Below are 16872 nucleotides of genomic sequence, written 5' to 3'. Positions count from 1 at the left end.
CTCTGATGCTGCTTGGCCTGCTGTGTTCATCCAGCTCTACACCTTGTTATCACAGATTCTCCAGCATCTGCAGTTCGTACTATCTCTTAGCCATGACAGCTGGGTTACAGAATATAATCCTGTTCCATGAGATGAGCCAAGGATTGTGAGAGATAGAGTTAGACGGAGATCTTTTAAAGTAGCAGTGATGATTCGCGCTTTTAAAACTAATTCACAGGTTTTAGTCATGTTGGAACATTCTTCTTGGAGCGGGTTTATGATGGGATACTCTTAAATGCAGATCCGCGTTCATATCTAAAGATCGCATTGTCAAGAAAGTTGGAGGGCCAGATTTCAGGATTAGAGAAGTACAGCTCCATCTGCGAGAGGAAATGCCTGGAGCACTCAATTATCATCCTTTTGCTTGTCTAGTTACAAACATCAGTGTCTCCCTGTCCGCTCTGTCCGTTAAGATCACATCGCGAGAATGCACATCCCAGTTCTGGATTGACAGTGGATGTTGCTCACTGGTGATTTCTCTGCTTCACAACACCGAGGGGGCAGGCAGTAAGCTTGAGGATAGAGGGATAGAGCCCTTATCCTGTCATGGTGAGTCTCATTGAGATTCGAGACTGACTCTGAATGCAGCAGAGATCCTTGTTACTTTGCGTCTCCCACCAAAAAGCATTGGTGGAAATGAGTGGTACAGGAATGGCTGGTAGTTTAATTGTTTGCAAAATAAATTTGGCTATTAAATCCATATAACACAGTACTTCAAAGAAAGACTCATAGAGTCATGCAGCACAGAAGAGGCCTTTCAAATCTGCACTGACCTATCTACACTAAGCCCACTTCCCAGCACTTGGCCCATAGCTTTGATTGTTATGACATTTCAAGTGCTCATCCAAGTATTTTTTAAAGGTTGTGAGGTTTCCTGCCTCAACTACCCTCCCAGGCAGCACATTCCAGACCCATAGTACCCTCTGAGTATAAAAGGTTTTCCTCAAATCCCCTCTAAACCTCCTGCTTTTTAATTTAAATTTATTCCCTGTTGTTATTGACCCTTGAATTAAGAAGACACCCCTCATAAGCTTATACATCTCAATCAGGAACACCACCCCCCACCCTCAACCTTCCCTGCTCTAAAGAAAACAACTTGAGCCTATCCAGCCTCTCTTCATCGCTGAAAAGCTCCATCCCAGGCAATATCCTGGTGAATCTCCTCTGCACCCGCTCCAGTGCAATCCCATCATTCCTATAGTGTGGTGACCAGAACTGCACTCAGTACTCCAGCTGTGGCCTAACCAAAGTCCTGTACAGCTCCCAAATAGCCTGTCTAGTCTCATAATCTATGTCATGACTGATAAAGGCAAGTGTCCCGTATGCCTTCTTAACTACCTTATTGACTTGTCCTGCCCCCTTTTGGGATCTGTGGATAAGCACCCCAAGATCACACTGTTTCTCTGAGCTTCCTACTGCCCTGCCATTCATTGAGTACCTTCTTGTCTTGTCATTTCTTCCAAAGTGCATCACCCCACACTTTTCAGGTTTAAATTCCAACTGTGACTGATCTGTTCATCTCACCAATCCGTCTATGTCCTCCAGTAACATAAGACCCTCTTCCTCACTGCCAACTACTCGGCCAGTCTTTGTGTTTTCCACAGACTTACTTCTGACCCCTCACATTCTCATCTACATGATTTATATTTCACAAACTTGAGTTTTATTCCTGTTACAAACTCTGGTGCCAGATGAGACATTGCACAGCAGTAGTCAGTACCGCAAACCAATTCAGCCATTCAAAGTGGTTCTCTGCAAAATTCAATATATTTAGTGCTAGATAAGTACTAACAAAAATAAATCCTTTAAATTATCAACAGAAACCAACTATGTAGGAAATTGACAGCAGACCTGTCACTTTCTGAAATGATATGTTCTGATGCCCTGGGATCACTTCTTATATTCAGATTGATAAAAGAACTGTCACATACACTTCTGTAAGTGAGACATTCAAACCAGCTGCGGAGGGAAGAAACAACTAACCATTCTAGAATTAGAATTAGAATATCCTTTATTAGAATATCCTTTATTGTCATGTGTACTGCAGTACAGAAGTACAGCAATAAGTTTTTAGAGTGGCTGCCTCTATTGGTGGCATCTTAGGTACATGTGCCTTCATTCCTGCTGAATCAAGTCACTTTGTCTGTACTAGATATTATGATCTGGGGCACCCTCTGAAAGCTTGGGAATAGTTTCAACATAAATTTCAAACGGGAATTGAACAAATGTTTCATAAAAACCGAAAGAACTGCAGATGCTATAAATGAGAAACCAAAACCGAAATTGCTGGAAAAGCTCAGGAAGGCTCTCAGGAAGGATCACTCGGCCCAAAACGTTAGCTCTGATTTCTCTTCGCAGATGTTGCCAGACCTGTTGAGCTCTCTCTAGCAATTTCTGTTTTCGTTTTGGGTAAATGCTTGATGGAGAAAACATTTGCAGAGTTCTGCGGGGTGGGGGGTGGTGGAGTTCAGACAAATTGGTTTGCTATGACAAGGAGATGAAAAAGGCATTTAGGGAGGGATAAGGTGGTTGGTCACTGGACTCAATTTATACCATGGCAGCTGGTGGAATTTAAATTCAGCGTCGAAAGATCAGGAATTGAAAACTAGTGTCACTCACGGGGCAGTCAATGCAAAAAATCCATCTGGTTCATGGATGTCCTTTAGAGACGAAGATGTGTCATCCTTACCTGGTCTGGGCTGCATGTGACACCAGCCTGAAAGCAATATTTTTGACTTTTAACTGTCTCTGAAATGGCTTGGCAAACTCCTCAGCTCAAGGGCTGTTTGAGACAGACAGCAATTCTGGCCCTGCCAATGATGCCTACATCCTGTGAAAGAATAGCAAAGAATGGAAAAATGGTCTCCTCCTGATGAATGATCAATGTTTATGAATGCTGCATCTGACATGAACTACAGCAGTCGCATATCATTTTGAGTGCGTGGCTGAGGAAAGCAACACCAGATAGACATAGTAGAAAAATTCCCTTTTCTGTTTTTTTGGGAAATTCTGCACATCAGGGATTCAGCTATCCATGGTGAGGTGGAGGGGGGAGGGGGGGAGGGGGAGTGCAGAGAAACTAGTTCATGGACAGAGAGAAATACACTCACTCCATTCCAATTGAAACCATTCTGTTGTCCTCAGAACGGGTGATAGTCTGGATTGACCTACGATGTGAATTGTGGACAAACTGAGCCACTGGCAATCTCTGCTTCCAGTCATTTAAAACCAGGCCTGAGAAACTGATCAGGCCATTAGCAGCTAATTAGTTTCTAATTAGGTAAACCTGCTCCGAAACTGAAGCCAATGTGTAATTAATCATTCCGACCCAGAATTTTCTCCGCGTTGTTTGCGCTGCTGTTACACCTTTCAACAGAATGGTACATGCTCCGCCATGGGGAGAGAAAGAAGGGACAAATGTAGATTCACGGCACAGAAACAGGCCATTCAGCCCAACGGAGCTGTACCAGGAAGTAGCTCAGGGACTGTGACTAGGCAGCCTAGCACAGGTGGAGATTTAAATACAGAATCTCCTGTTTGCTTGGTAGGTGGCCTGACTAGCTGAGCCACAATGCTGGGCTAACATTTATATAGCTCCTTTCGCCATAAGACACAGGCGTAGAAGTAGGCCATTCGACCCATCAAGTCTCAGTGAGATCATGGCTGATCTAATGATCCTCAGCTCCAGCCTTGTCACTTCAGCCCTTGATTCCATTATCAATTAAAAATCTGTCTATTCAGCCTTGGACAACCTCGGGGTATCCCAAAGTACTTTGTATTGAAGTAAGTTTGGAGCATACTTATTGCATAAAATGCACCAAACTGGGTGTGAACTGGTGCAAGCAAGAACCTTCTTCACAGCTTTTTAATGGCACTGGTCTATTCTGTAGACTGGAGGAAGCAGGGCATGCACTACTGCCTGAGGGGCAGAGCATACAACTTCCCTGATTCAGATCTCTAGTCCCATGTTCAGGGCACTGAGCATGGCATGAACAGACCAAGAGTGTGGGAGGGATACAAAGCTATCTGGGATTGATGCTCATGTCCGCTGGAGGCGAGGCTGTGCCGGCTTTGCCAGGACTGTGATACAGCCATAAGCCCTCAATCAATGGGGCAAGCAGGCAAGGCAGCACCAGTCCGTCTCTCCACCCATCTGGAACATTGTTGCACCCTTCCCATGCTGAACAAAACTGTTTCAGAGCTAACCCTTCTCATTGCCCACTGGCCCTCCTTGTTTACAAGCCTATGCAACCCACTACGTTGCTCCCCTACAGCGGAACCTTGTCCAAGCTTTTTCTCCACTGTATCACCCAACCCCAACATCACATTGTTCCTATGGCACTGGTAAATATACGACAATAAATTTGGGCGCAGCAAACAACAATATGATGAGGGCCAGATAATCTAAAACAGATATTCCCGGGGTAACTCAGCAGCTGTGGCATCGTCCGTAGAGAGAAAAAGAGTTAATATTTTGAGCCCAGTGATGCTTCTTCAGCACCGTTCTGAAGCAGGGTAATGAAACATTAACTCTGTTTTCCTCTTGCCATGGATGTGGCCTGACCTGTTGAGTTAGCCCAGAAATGTCTGTGGCTGTGGCTTTCAGATATCCAACATCTGTTGTTCTATGTTTTATTTTACCCAATAATCCAGTTCAGGCATTGGTTGAAGCAAAACTATTGGCCGTGAAACTGTTGTTGCTGTTTGTTGAACAATGTTATCAAGTCTTTTTGTTCCAACCACATTCACCAAAAGGGCAGCTGGTGTTTAATCACATCATTAATAGTGTCACTCTCCCCACATGCACTGAAGCTTTGGGCTGGAATGATTGCTCAAGGTTCATAGTTCCTTGAAAGTGGAGTCACAGTTGACAGGGTGGTGAAGAACGCATTTGGTACCCTTGCTTTTATTGGCCAGTGCATTGAGAATGAGAGTTGGCATGTCATGCTGCAACTGTGCAGGACATTGGTTAGGCCATTCTTGGAATACTGCATTTAATTCTGGTCTCCCTGCTATAGGAAAGACATTGTTAAGCTTGAAAGGGTGCAGAAAAGATTTATAAAGATGTTGCTGGGGTTGGAGGGTTTGAGCTATAGGGAGAGGTTGAATAGGCTGGGGCTATTTTCCCTGGAGTGTCAGAGACTGAGGGGTGACCTTACAGAGGTTTATAAAATCATGAGGAGCATAGGTAGGGTGAAGAGCCAAGGTCTTTTTCCCAGGGTAGGGGAGCCTAAAACTAGAGGGCATAGGTTTAATGTGAGAGGGGAAAGATTTAAAAGGGAGCTGAGGGCAACATTTTCACTCAAAGAGTGGTGCATGAATGGAATGAGCTGCCAGAGGAAGTGGTGAAGGCTGGTGTAATTACAACATTTAAAAGGCACCTGAGTGGGTATATTAATGGGAAGTATTTAGGGCCAAATGCTGGCAAATGGGACTAGATTAATTTAGGATATATGGTCAGCAGAAGAGTCTGTTTCCATGCCGTACAACTCTATGACTCTGCCAGGACTCAGATTTGAACCTATGATTCCCAGACCGAAACAAGAGAGCTAGTGCTGAACAAAGGTGGATGGGAAAAGATTCTACAGTGCTGTTTGAAGTAGAGCAAACAAGGTAGTTATCTCAATCTCTTTGTCAGCATTCACCCTTCAATCGTTTGATTTTACCTTCTCGCTATTTGTGGGACCTGGTGTCTGCAAATTGGCAGCAGTGCTCCTCATTAATCATGAAGTGCTCTGGGATTAGCCTGAGGTTAGGAGCGAAGCTACATAAATGCAAGCATTTGTTTTCTAGCCAGTGCCTCAGCTGCATCTGCAGACGTGAACTATCAATAGAAGCCTCTCCCTATTCTGAATGCACTGGTAAACTCACAAACACCTGCCCTCCACTCCTGTTGAGAACCTTTCCCTGCACAATCCTGGGGTTGAAGCAAGACAGACTGAATGACTGGTTGGGTCATCAGAGAGCATCAGATCCTTGTGTTGGTCCCAGCAGAATGGTTGCTCCATCTTTCCTGTATGAGCAGGCTGAGTTCCTCCTCCCTGCTTGCTGACGTTAATCCAGCTTCTCTTGTCCTAGCAGACAGTGTTCCTGCTCTCAGCTAGAGCTCTGCGTTAATGAATGGGACTCTGCTGATCCACTTGCAGTGATGCTCAGCAACAAAATTGAGGCCAAAACTGGAAATTCAGCACCGTTCAGCTGCTTGGCTGTGTTTCTGAGCTTCAGGCTTTGGTGTGTACCATTGGTGCCAAATGTCACACTTCCTCTGTACAACTGCAGGGATCAAAGTACAAAATTGCACCAGTGCAACCCTAAATAGGTGTCAAAAGAGACTTCATCTTATCTGATGGAGAGAAGCTCAGCAATAAAGCTGGCACAGTAATCAGAGAACAAGCATTTCAACTAATTTATAGAAGAATCAAGGTACACTTAAAAAGAACTTCTTTAACGTGGTCAGTTGTTGTGGAATGTATTGCCTGAAATGGAGATGGAAACAGATTCAACAATAATTTGCAAAAAGGAATTTACTTAGTGCTGGAGAAGGAGAAATGTGTACGGGTTATGGGGCAAGGGCATACCAGATATGGAGATAGTAGGAACTGCAGATGCTGGAGAATCTGAGATAACAAGGTGTAGAGCTGGATGAACACAGCAGGCCAAGCAGCATATGAGGAGCAGGAAAGCTGACGTTTCGGGCCTAGACCCTTCATCAGAAATGCTCGTAGGAGCAGGAAGGCTGACGTTTCGGGCCTAGATCCTTCATTTGATGAAGGGTCTAGGCCCGAAGCGTCAGCCTTCCTGCTCTTATGATGCTGCTTGGCCTGCTGTGTTCATCCAGCTCTACACCTTGTTATCCCAGATATGGAGAAGCTGTCTTATGAGGAAAGGTTCTGTGTGTTTGGCCTATACCTGTTGGAATATAGAAGAATGAGAGGTGACTGTATTGAAACATACAAGATTCTTTGTGGACCTGACAGAGTAGATGCAGAAAGCTTGTTTCCCTTTGTGGGTGATTCTCTCTGGTGTAAGGGGCTGCACAGTTAAGGCAGAGATGAGAAGAAATTTCTTCTAGAAATACAAAATCCCTACAGTGTGGAAGCAGGCCATTTATCCCACACTGACCCTCTGAAGAGCATCCCACCCAAACCCACCCCATTCCTGTAAACCTGCATTTTCCATGGATAATCTATCTAGCCTGCACAGCTTTGGACTGTGGGAGGAAACCAGAGCACCCAGAGGAAATCCACATAGACACAGGGAGAATGTGCAAACTCCACGCAGACAGTCGCCTGAGGTTGGAATCAAACCCAGGTTCCTGGCACTGTGAGGCAGCAATGCTAACCATTGTGCCACACTTCCCTCAGATGGAAGTGAATCCAGGGAATTATTTACTACAGAGGGCAGTCGAGGTTGGGTTGTTAAGTATATCTGAGCTTGAGATAGACAGATCTTTAATCAGTAAGAGCATAAAGGGATCTGGGGGAAAGGCAGAAAGGTGAGAATTATCAGATCAGCCATGACCTTATTGAATGATGGATCAGACTTGATGGGCTGAATGGCCTACTTCTGCTTCTACATCTTATGGCCCTAAGGGCATGGGACACAGTTTTTTTCGAAGGGCCACAGGTACAATGTGCTGATTGATCTACTTCTTAAATGATTCTTCGGTTTAAAAACATGGACGAAATTAACATTGTTTTTCAGGATCAGAATGAGTACAATTCTTCAGTGGTGAAGAGCCTGACAAACACAGCTCGAATCGATGGCCTGCGACCTGGCATTGTGTACGTGGTACAGGTGCGAGCCAGAACCGTGGCTGGTTTCGGAAAGTACAGCGGCAAAATGTGCTTCCAAACGCTGACAGATGGTAAGCTTGGCAGGGAAGGGTGCTGCTGAGGGGAACGGATTAACAAGAATGGCAAAACTCCTAAATGACCACAGGAGTCAAAACCGTGTTAGTATCCATCTTCCCAGAGCACGGGGAGGCAGGAAGGAAAACAAAATCACTTCTGCTTTCAGGATTCCCAGGTTTTCACAAACGCGCCAAGCTCTTGGAAGTGCGGTAAGATGGGAGCAGGAGCTCAGGCTAGGCAAGGACTGGAATCTCCGAGCAGCTGCGCTGAAATGCTGTCCAGGACAGCACCGATGATTAATCTCTTCTCCTGAGTTGGCACTTTGCAGACAGAGGGGGATGTAGGTAGCCAAGTGGCCTGATTGTTGGCAGCCCTCCTATCAAATTAAACAGAGAGCTGTCGTCTCAAAGAGGAATCACCTAGATAGCCTCAGGGGTCATTTCTGACTTTTTTTTTGATCTGAAACTGGGAATTCGTATGGGAATATTGATCTTCATCACCATTACAATAGCCTGTCCCATTTTCTCCAGCTTCTCTTCAGCAGCATGTATTTACATTTGCCTGGGCACACGAGGAGTTTTATTTTCTTTGAGCTGACAGTCATCACCTCATTGAGCCACTCTCACAGTATTGCACTGAACTGTTGGTCTGGGTTTTAGACTGAGCTCTTGTGGGAGGCTACAATTCACAATGAGGTCCCAAAAAGAGTCACACTGGACATGAAGCGATAACTCTGTTTGTCTCTCCACAGATGCTGAGTTTCTCCAGCACATTCAGGTTTTATGTTAGACCTTCAGCGTCCACAGTGTTGTGCTTTTATACCAACATCGCAATCTGATTCAACAATGTGTTTGTACAAAAGTGAACTACTTACAATCCAATCGATAACTTTGCAGAATCCCACTCGTGGTGGGCTTAAACAGTGGCTGGCGTCACCCACTGATCAGGAATGAACCAAGCTATTGCCACTCTCTTATTTTGACTTGCTCAAGGCCATTATGCCTTTTACAAACTTTTGAAAGGATCTCTGATGATAAACCGGACTTATCAATTAAAAGTTTAGATCAATTCTTGCAAATGGCTTTGTGCGCATGTATACAAGTCAGCACTGTGTAATACCACAGTATAATGCTGGCCTATCAGAAGACCATTTACATAGACTTATGTACAATGTACTGTGCAGAAATAGGCCATTTGGCCCAACTCACCAATGCTGCAGTGCCCCCTTTAATCTTATCAGCATTCTTTGCTCCCTAATACGCTTACCTAACCTCACCTTAACTGCATGTACCTTAACCACTCCCTGACAGTGAGTTACAAGTGTCAGAGGTGGCTCGGCTGGTCGCACTCTCACTTCTGATTTCAAAGATTCCGAATTTAAATTCCTCTCCAGTGCAAGTTCTGAGGGATGCTGCAGCTAAGGGGTGCTACCTTTCAGCTGAAGTTCCCTATCAGCATTCTCTGGTTCATGTCAAAGATCCTGTGGATTAATTTTGAAGTTATCTCCAGTACCTTCACCTATATTCATTCCTCAATCATCATTCCAAAAAGCAGATTGTGGTCACTCTCACAATGCTGCTTGTGAAAGTTTGCTGTGAACAAATTTGTTGCTATATTTCCTACATTATAACAATAACTATAAAGCGTACTAGATTGTCTGTAAAGCACCTTGAGGATCCAATGAATAAGAAAAGATCTCGATAAATGCAATTTTACTTCCTTTCTGGTTCCCTATTGGATTTCTTGGTGACTATATTATAATAATGGCCTTCAGTAATGATCTTCCTGACAAAAGAAAGTATTTTCTTTTTCGACTGTGTGAAAACATTTCATAGTTTTAAAGACATGCATGAGATCATCTCTCAGAATCAACCCTTGAAGAAAAGAGACCCAACCTTTCACTCCTTTCCTGATACCGTGTAAGTCTTTGTTGCACCTTCTCCAGAGCCTCTATACACTTTTTATACCACAATGAGTAGAACTGTTCAATTTAAATGTGGCCCAACCAAAATTTGATAAAAGTTTAACATGCATTCTCGAATTTTGCAATTGTTTAGCTAGGAATAAGCCACTTTGTGCAGTCTGGTTTTCCTGTAGCCTTGCCAACCTATCCCAGAGCAGGATAAAGACCAGTCAAGTTGGGAAATTAACTCCCTGGTGGTACTCTTTGATGTATATACGATTCGTCGGACCAGTCTCATTTGCCAACCTTATAGTTCTTTCCTTCTGTAATGTCACTACTTTCAGAGATTTGTGCATTGTATTCCCAGATCCCTAGTCTTCTTAATCCATCCAGGTAGATTTTTATTTTTCAAGAGGTACGTGACCTTTTCTATAACCGCACATACTCGTTTTCTCACTTTATTGAGCTTTAAGGCACTGCAGTCAGTTTTGGTCTTCATGCCCTGAACAATGATCAGGCAAAGAGAAATCTTTCTGCATGGACTTCATTCAGTGGGGGGAAAGATGGGCAAGTTACCATGTCTTCTAAGGTATGGCTTTTTCTGCTCCTGTCTGACCTGATTTCCTGTTTCTCCCTCTTCTCCCACCTATGAAAAGTTCAGCGTGATGCGTTGGCAGATTGAAATTGTTCAGCAGCAAACCTAAGTACCCACATGACCTTGGAAGCCCAGAGGGTTACTGTCTGGTCACAACATGGATATCAGGGTTGTACATTAGCTGAAATGGATTTTCTTTCTGTGTAGCTAAACTGATTACCGTGATGCTGCACCATTTTTCCATCTCGCCTGCAATGCACAGAGACAGGAGATTCATCATTTTATTCACTCAGATTCTTATTATTGACTGAAAAATTCAAGATTATTGGATGTCGGAGGAAAGTGAAAAATTGGTGTACCTTCCTTGCAGTAAAATAGAATAAACGTATTCATTGAAGGGGAGCCTGCAGCATGTTAATATATAAACAGGGGTGAAAATCATCAACTGAGATTGTATGGCAAGCGATTGAAAGCTACAGGCTATATGTGCAGGCAAACAGGTAAATGACAGATTGCAAAATATGGAAAAGAAATCAATTTATTCAATTCCAAGCAAGGACAAATCAAACATCAGCAATATACAGAAAGAGAATTTAATCTGCACGGTTAGCTCCTTCTCCTCAATGTAATACTCCCAGCACATAGGAGATGAGCCCACCGAGCCAGATTAAGCTCCTCAGTGGCCATCAAGAATTGTAACAGAGTAATGAGGCAGCAGGTGCTTTCAAATGCATCTGTAGTCAGTCCTTCTATCTGGTGCTTTTCATAGAATCTCTACAGTATGGAAGCAGGCCATTCAGCCCATTGAGTCCACACCAGCCATCTGAAGAGCATCCCATTCCAGACACACCCCCACATCCTATCCCTGTAACCCTGCATTTCCCATTAGCCTGCATATCCTTAGGGACTGTGGACAATTTAGCGTGGCCATTCCACCTAACCCTGCACACCTTTGGGTCGTGGGAGGAAACCCATGCAGACAACATGCAACTCCATACAAACAGTCACCCAAGATTGGAATTGAACCTGGGTCCCTGGCAGTATGAGGCAGCAGTGCTAACCACTGAGCCACCGTGTTACCCATTTATCCTGGAATTGAGACAAAGTACTTCTGGGAGGGGTGCAGTTAATTCATGCAAGTTTCATTGGCTGTACTGACCACTGGACTGTCCTTCTATTGTCAGCGGAAATCCTTTAAACTCTTCAGTAATCATCAAAGCCTACTTCCAGAGCAAAGATGATAGTAAAGAGCAAGTAGTCTTACTTTACACTTTTCTTGATGCCAGGATTTAGCAAAGCAGCCAATGAAGTGTTTTTTTTAAAAAACACATTATGACGTAGGTAAAGCAGCAGCCGATTTCTGTGCAGCGACGATCCTCAGAGAGAAAATATGACCATGAGCAGCTGTCTTGATGCTGCTGGTGGAGTCCTGGCCCTGGAGGAAGTGATGTACAATCCAAGGTCAATTTCTTCCTGATCATTTCAATCTCAGTCCATTGTAGAAAACATACACGCTATCAACAGATATTCATGCTGTGTCTGTGGAAGTAACTGTTAGACTTTTACTTTAGATGCAAAGATTACTCATGATTAAACAATGTTCTGAACTTGAGCTTATGCAATCATTTCAACACCATTTGGCTCCGAGTAGTTTTTGCTCCATTGTTATGGACATTTCTCTTTGAATTTAGTTTATTTTCTCACACGATTAAGCCAGGTTGGCAATGCTACCATTCACATGTTGAGTCATGTCAGTTGTTACCATCGTGGTGACCAACATGTACCAGGTGATTACACAGTGCCTTATTTTTCAACTGTGATGGGAGATTTTAGCATACATTGTATAGTTGTGTGTGTTTCACTAATGTACGGACTGATTTGCCTCCAGTGATAAGCAAGACTTAGAGAAAATAATGGTCAAGAATTTGAGGGCCTACAACTCCTGGTTATCCACCATTTACATTCATTTGCCCCCCTGCCTGCAATATTCCAACTAGGACTCTCTGCGTGCGTTGATCCTTGTCAGAACCAAAATTAGCTTTGTGATACTGTGAAGGCAATGGTGGGGGATGGTCTTGCCCCCTGCTGTAGACAGTGTGTGAGCTGTATATTCTCACCTGCTGCAGAACTGGAAGATATTAAACTGAAGAACTTCCAATACCAAAGCAAGATTGTTCAACAAAGACTTTCCAAGTCATTGCTCATATTCGTAAAAAACATGACCAAACTGTTTCCTGTTGGTGCAGTCCAAAGCTATTGGCATGGATATTGGTTAACTTGTAGCTATTTCTCTGATCCATATAACTGACTGACAGCTTGAACTACAATCTGGTAACCTGAAGCTAAGCAAAGATTGGCATCGCACCTCAGTCCTTTTCTTTAGTGTGAACAAATAAAGTCCCACCTGCAACTCTTTAAAAAAAAACATAGCTTTCTGTCTCCAGAGATAAGAACTGATAGTTAAACATTATTCCTCAGAGATAATAGCCACTTCTCAGAAACTGCAACTGAATTGAATCCTAAACCATTATTTAGATGTTAAAATACAACAGGTCCATGTTGCCTCACCCAGTAAGGGCCTTATTCCTATTTAGATTTGTGTCCTGAAGAAGATTGACTGAAGACTATGGCTCTCAGCCTTTTACAGGTTATACTTCCTGACCACTGCCAGATCCTGCTCCGATGACACTTTGTGGCCATCCCAGTTCTCCTTTCTTGCCCGAATTCTGTACGGTCAGAATGCAGGCCTCACATGACCTTCTTGAAAACATGCTCCTGCTTTCAAGAATCAATTTTCATCAACCCATCTCAGCGAGCAGGTACTTAATTCACAGGAATTGAAACAAAGTGCACAATGAGTTAAACAAACTCGATTACAAGGTACTTTAAGCTGAAACCTGAAAGCAAAAGCAGCAACGGGAAGGAAATATGCTTTGTAAAAGGCTGGAAGATTGTGGGTTTAATACAGCCAAAGTGCATTTGACATGAATTTCATATTAACCTTAAGCAGCACAGGCACAGCGGAGCTGAAGTGTTAGTATTGGAGCTTTCAGCCTGATTGTAAAGATCTTACTTTAGTGGCCTCACTTGTTGCTGTAATGATTGTTGATGACGTTCCTGACATTGCTACATTTTCTTTCACCCCTTTTAGATGACTATAACTCTGAGCTGAGGGAGCAGTTGCCGCTGATTGCAGGATCAGCAGCTGCGGGAGTGGTCTTCATTGTCTCGCTGGTGGCTGTCTCCATCGTCTGCAGCAGGTCATTATGGAAACACATCGCACTTTATTCCCCAGTAAAACACCTAGAGAGCAGGCTGTGTTTTTTTTTCTTCATTCATTAACCATCAGGAATGGAATAATATTTGTAATCTGGTCATAAAAGGACATCCTCGCTGTTGAGGGAATGAGTCTTCATGTTCTTGTTTACACAGTCAGAGGCTGGTGAGGAGAAGGTTCCTAATGATCTTAATTCTGTTGAGTAGAGATTTTCCAATCACCTTTGTGGATTTATAATTTCCCATTATGTCCTCTGAATGGGCGAATCTAAAGCAAGGGGCGTTTAGCTCAAGATACCAATAGGTGGAAGTTATCCTTCAGTCGGATGGTCTACACCTGTTGTGTCTGTTCAGTGTTAACATTTCAGAAGGGATATCTTAGCATCAGAGAGGGTGCGGCACAGGTGAACCAGAATTATCTGAGGGTTAAATGAGTTAAAATGGAGGGGGATAGATAGTATTCACCTGCCATAGGAAAGATGTTGTGAGACTTGAAAGGGTTCAGAAAAGGTTTACAAGGACGTTGCCAGGGTTGGATGGTTTGAGCTGTAGAGAGAAGCTGAATGGGCTGGGGTTATTTTCCCAGAGTGTCGGAGGCTGAGGGGTGACCTTATAGAAATTATAAAATCATGAGGGGCATGGATAGAGTGAATATCCAAGGTCTTTTCCCTGAAGTGGGGGAGTCCAAAACTAGAGGGCATAGGTTTAGGGTGAGAGGGGAAAGATTTAAAAGGGAAACTTAAGGGCAACTTTTTCACACAGAATGTGGTGTATGTATGGAATGAGCTGCCAGGGCAAGTGCTGGAGGTTTGTACAATTACAATATTTAAAAGGCATCTGGATGGGTATATAAACAGGAAAGATTTAGAGGGATAGAGGCCAAATGCTGGCGAATGGGACTAGATTAATTTAGGATATCTGGTCGGCATGCATGAGTTGGACCAAAGGGTCTGTTTCCGTGATGTACGGCTCTATGATTGTGTAAGAGGTACTGAGGGGCAAACCAGTGGAGCATTTAAATCTTAAATTTTTTTGATAGGATATCTACAGAAAAGCTGTAAATCTCAGGAGTGAGATGAAGAAGTATCTCATTACACTTATCCCAATTTGATTGTGATTGCTAATGGTCAATGGAGATCTTCAAGGCTGGGATTGGTAGTGTTTTGCTGGAAATTTTTATAGAGCTCAGATGAATGGAAGAAATTGAGCTGCACATTGGCCATGATCTCAACAAATAGTGAAACAGATTTGAGGGGCTGAATGGCATCCTGTTGTTTCTAGGTATCGCTATAGGAAAGATAGATTTATTGCCAATCGGTCAGTTATGTTTGTCCTTTCATTGCTACTTGAAAAGCAAGGCCAGCAGAATTTAACAGTACAGATGGAACTTGAAATATTTTATGTTCCTTTTTGATTTTGTCATGAATCTTATGATGTCGAGCTCTCCTCACAATGTAATGCTTCTGTATTGGAGAGTAATTACGAGTTTGTGTTTCTCTCTGTGACAGGAAACGAGCCTATGGAAAAGAAGCAGCATACAGTGATAATCTTCAGCATTACAGCACAGGGCGAGGTGAGTCTGCTCAAGGTGAGCTCTACCAGACTGCAGTACCAATTCTAACACCGCTGTCTGAAAATTAGAATTCATCTTCAATACAAATCAGTAAAAGTGACCATGGAATTGTTGGATTGTCTCGATTATTTTCTCTATTATTTATTCATGTGATGTGGGCGTTACTAACTAGGTCAGGATTTGTTGCCCATCACTAAGCGTCAAAGGGGGTAGTTAAATATCAAGCCCATTGCTGTTGGGTCTGGAGTCACATGTGAGCCAGTCTGGGTAATGATGACAGATTTCCATCCCTGAAGGACATGAGTGAACAAGGTGGGATCTTACAACAATGTTGTTCGTGAAGCAAATGTTCACCACTTTCAGTAAATGGGAAGCAGAGTTCTTGGGAAATCGTAAACAATGGGTGATTTCAAAGAATGAACAATGGGTGCTATAGACAGGAGTGAAGAGTTGCAAAAGAACACAGGCCCATTAAATGAGTTGGAAAAATGATAAGCAAAGGTAGTTTAATTTGGAAAAGAAAGACAACTCAAAGTGTTTTCCAAATGATGCGAAGTTTTGGGCTGCAAAAGAACGATAAAGATTTGGGAGTCCAAGTATAGGAAGGATTAAAATTTAGTTGATATGTGCAGGAAAAAGCCAGTAAGCAAATGGAATGCTGGCTTCAAGTTGGCTATTCAGAACTGAAATAAAGCATAGTGGAAATTTGGATCTTTATCGGAAAGGCTGTGTGAATTCTGGTGCAGTTGGTGTTTGCAAGAGGGTGTTGGATGTCAGGTAAGGCCATCGAGAGAACGCAGAATTTATTTCAGTGAAGGAAGAGGCCGCTCAGCCCATTGTTTCTGCACTGGCTCTGTTACCTAGTGCCAATCTCCTGCCTTTTCCCATATCCCTGCACTCCATTTGTATCCAAGTAACCATCCAATGCCCTCTTGAATGCCTAAATTGGAACAACCTTCACCACATTCCCAGACAGTACATTCCATACCCCAAATACTCGCTGTTTGAAAATGTTTTTTTCTCACATCACCCTTGCTTCATTTCCACACCACTTTATATTTATGCCTTCTCGTTCTTTTTCTTTGTACGAGCGGGAACGGCTTCTCTCTATCTATTCTATCCAGCCTGCTCGTGACCTAGAAAACCTCGATTGTGTTTCCTCTCAACCTCTTTCTCCCCAGAGAGAACAGTCCCAACTGCTTAAATCTATCCTCATCACTGAAGTTTCTTATGCTGGAATCATTTTTGTTGCAAACTGCTTTTGCACACTCCAATGTGTTCACATACTCCCTACAATAGAACTGTACACAATACACCAGCTGGGGTCTAACAAGTGTCCTATACAGTTGAACATCACCTCGTTGCTCTTCATTGTATGTCCTAATAATAACACTGTATGCTTTATTAACTGCTCTCCACCTGTCCTGTCAACTTCAATGATCTGTGCACAAGTACACCCAGTCATTCTGCTCCTGCTCCCTCTTTAGAATTGTACCCCCTATTTTATATTGTCTTTCAATGTTTGTTCTACCAAAGTGCATACCTCCCGCTTCTCTGCATTGAAATTGATCTGCCACCTGTCCATCGACTCGACCAACTTGTCAACTTCCTTTTGGGAGTTACACACTGTCCT

At 43.3% G+C, this 16872-nt stretch overlaps 1 protein-coding gene across 2 annotated transcripts in view; it reads left to right on the top strand.

The window, feature by feature from the left end:
- The window catches only part of LOC109915386 (ephrin type-B receptor 1), a 442994-nt gene that overhangs the window by 355216 nt on the left and 70906 nt on the right, over positions 1 to 16872 (top strand). The window contains exons 7-9 of one of the 2 annotated variants that reach the window (XM_048604552.1): positions 7744 to 7906; positions 13542 to 13650; positions 15175 to 15239. In XM_048604552.1, coding sequence (XP_048460509.1) covers positions 7744 to 7906; positions 13542 to 13650; positions 15175 to 15239 — 337 coding nt within the window. Of the gene's footprint in view, positions 1 to 7743; positions 7907 to 13541; positions 13651 to 15174; positions 15255 to 16872 lie in introns of both variants that reach the window. The other variant, XM_048604551.1, reaches the window with a different exon arrangement.

Source organism: Rhincodon typus, chromosome 13, assembly GCF_021869965.1.
Source record: "Rhincodon typus isolate 14 chromosome 13, sRhiTyp1.1, whole genome shotgun sequence".
Classification (NCBI taxonomy): Eukaryota; Metazoa; Chordata; class Chondrichthyes; order Orectolobiformes; family Rhincodontidae; genus Rhincodon; species Rhincodon typus.
The sequence above is the reverse complement of the archived record's forward strand: the minus strand, read 5'-3'. Positions and strand labels throughout refer to the sequence as shown.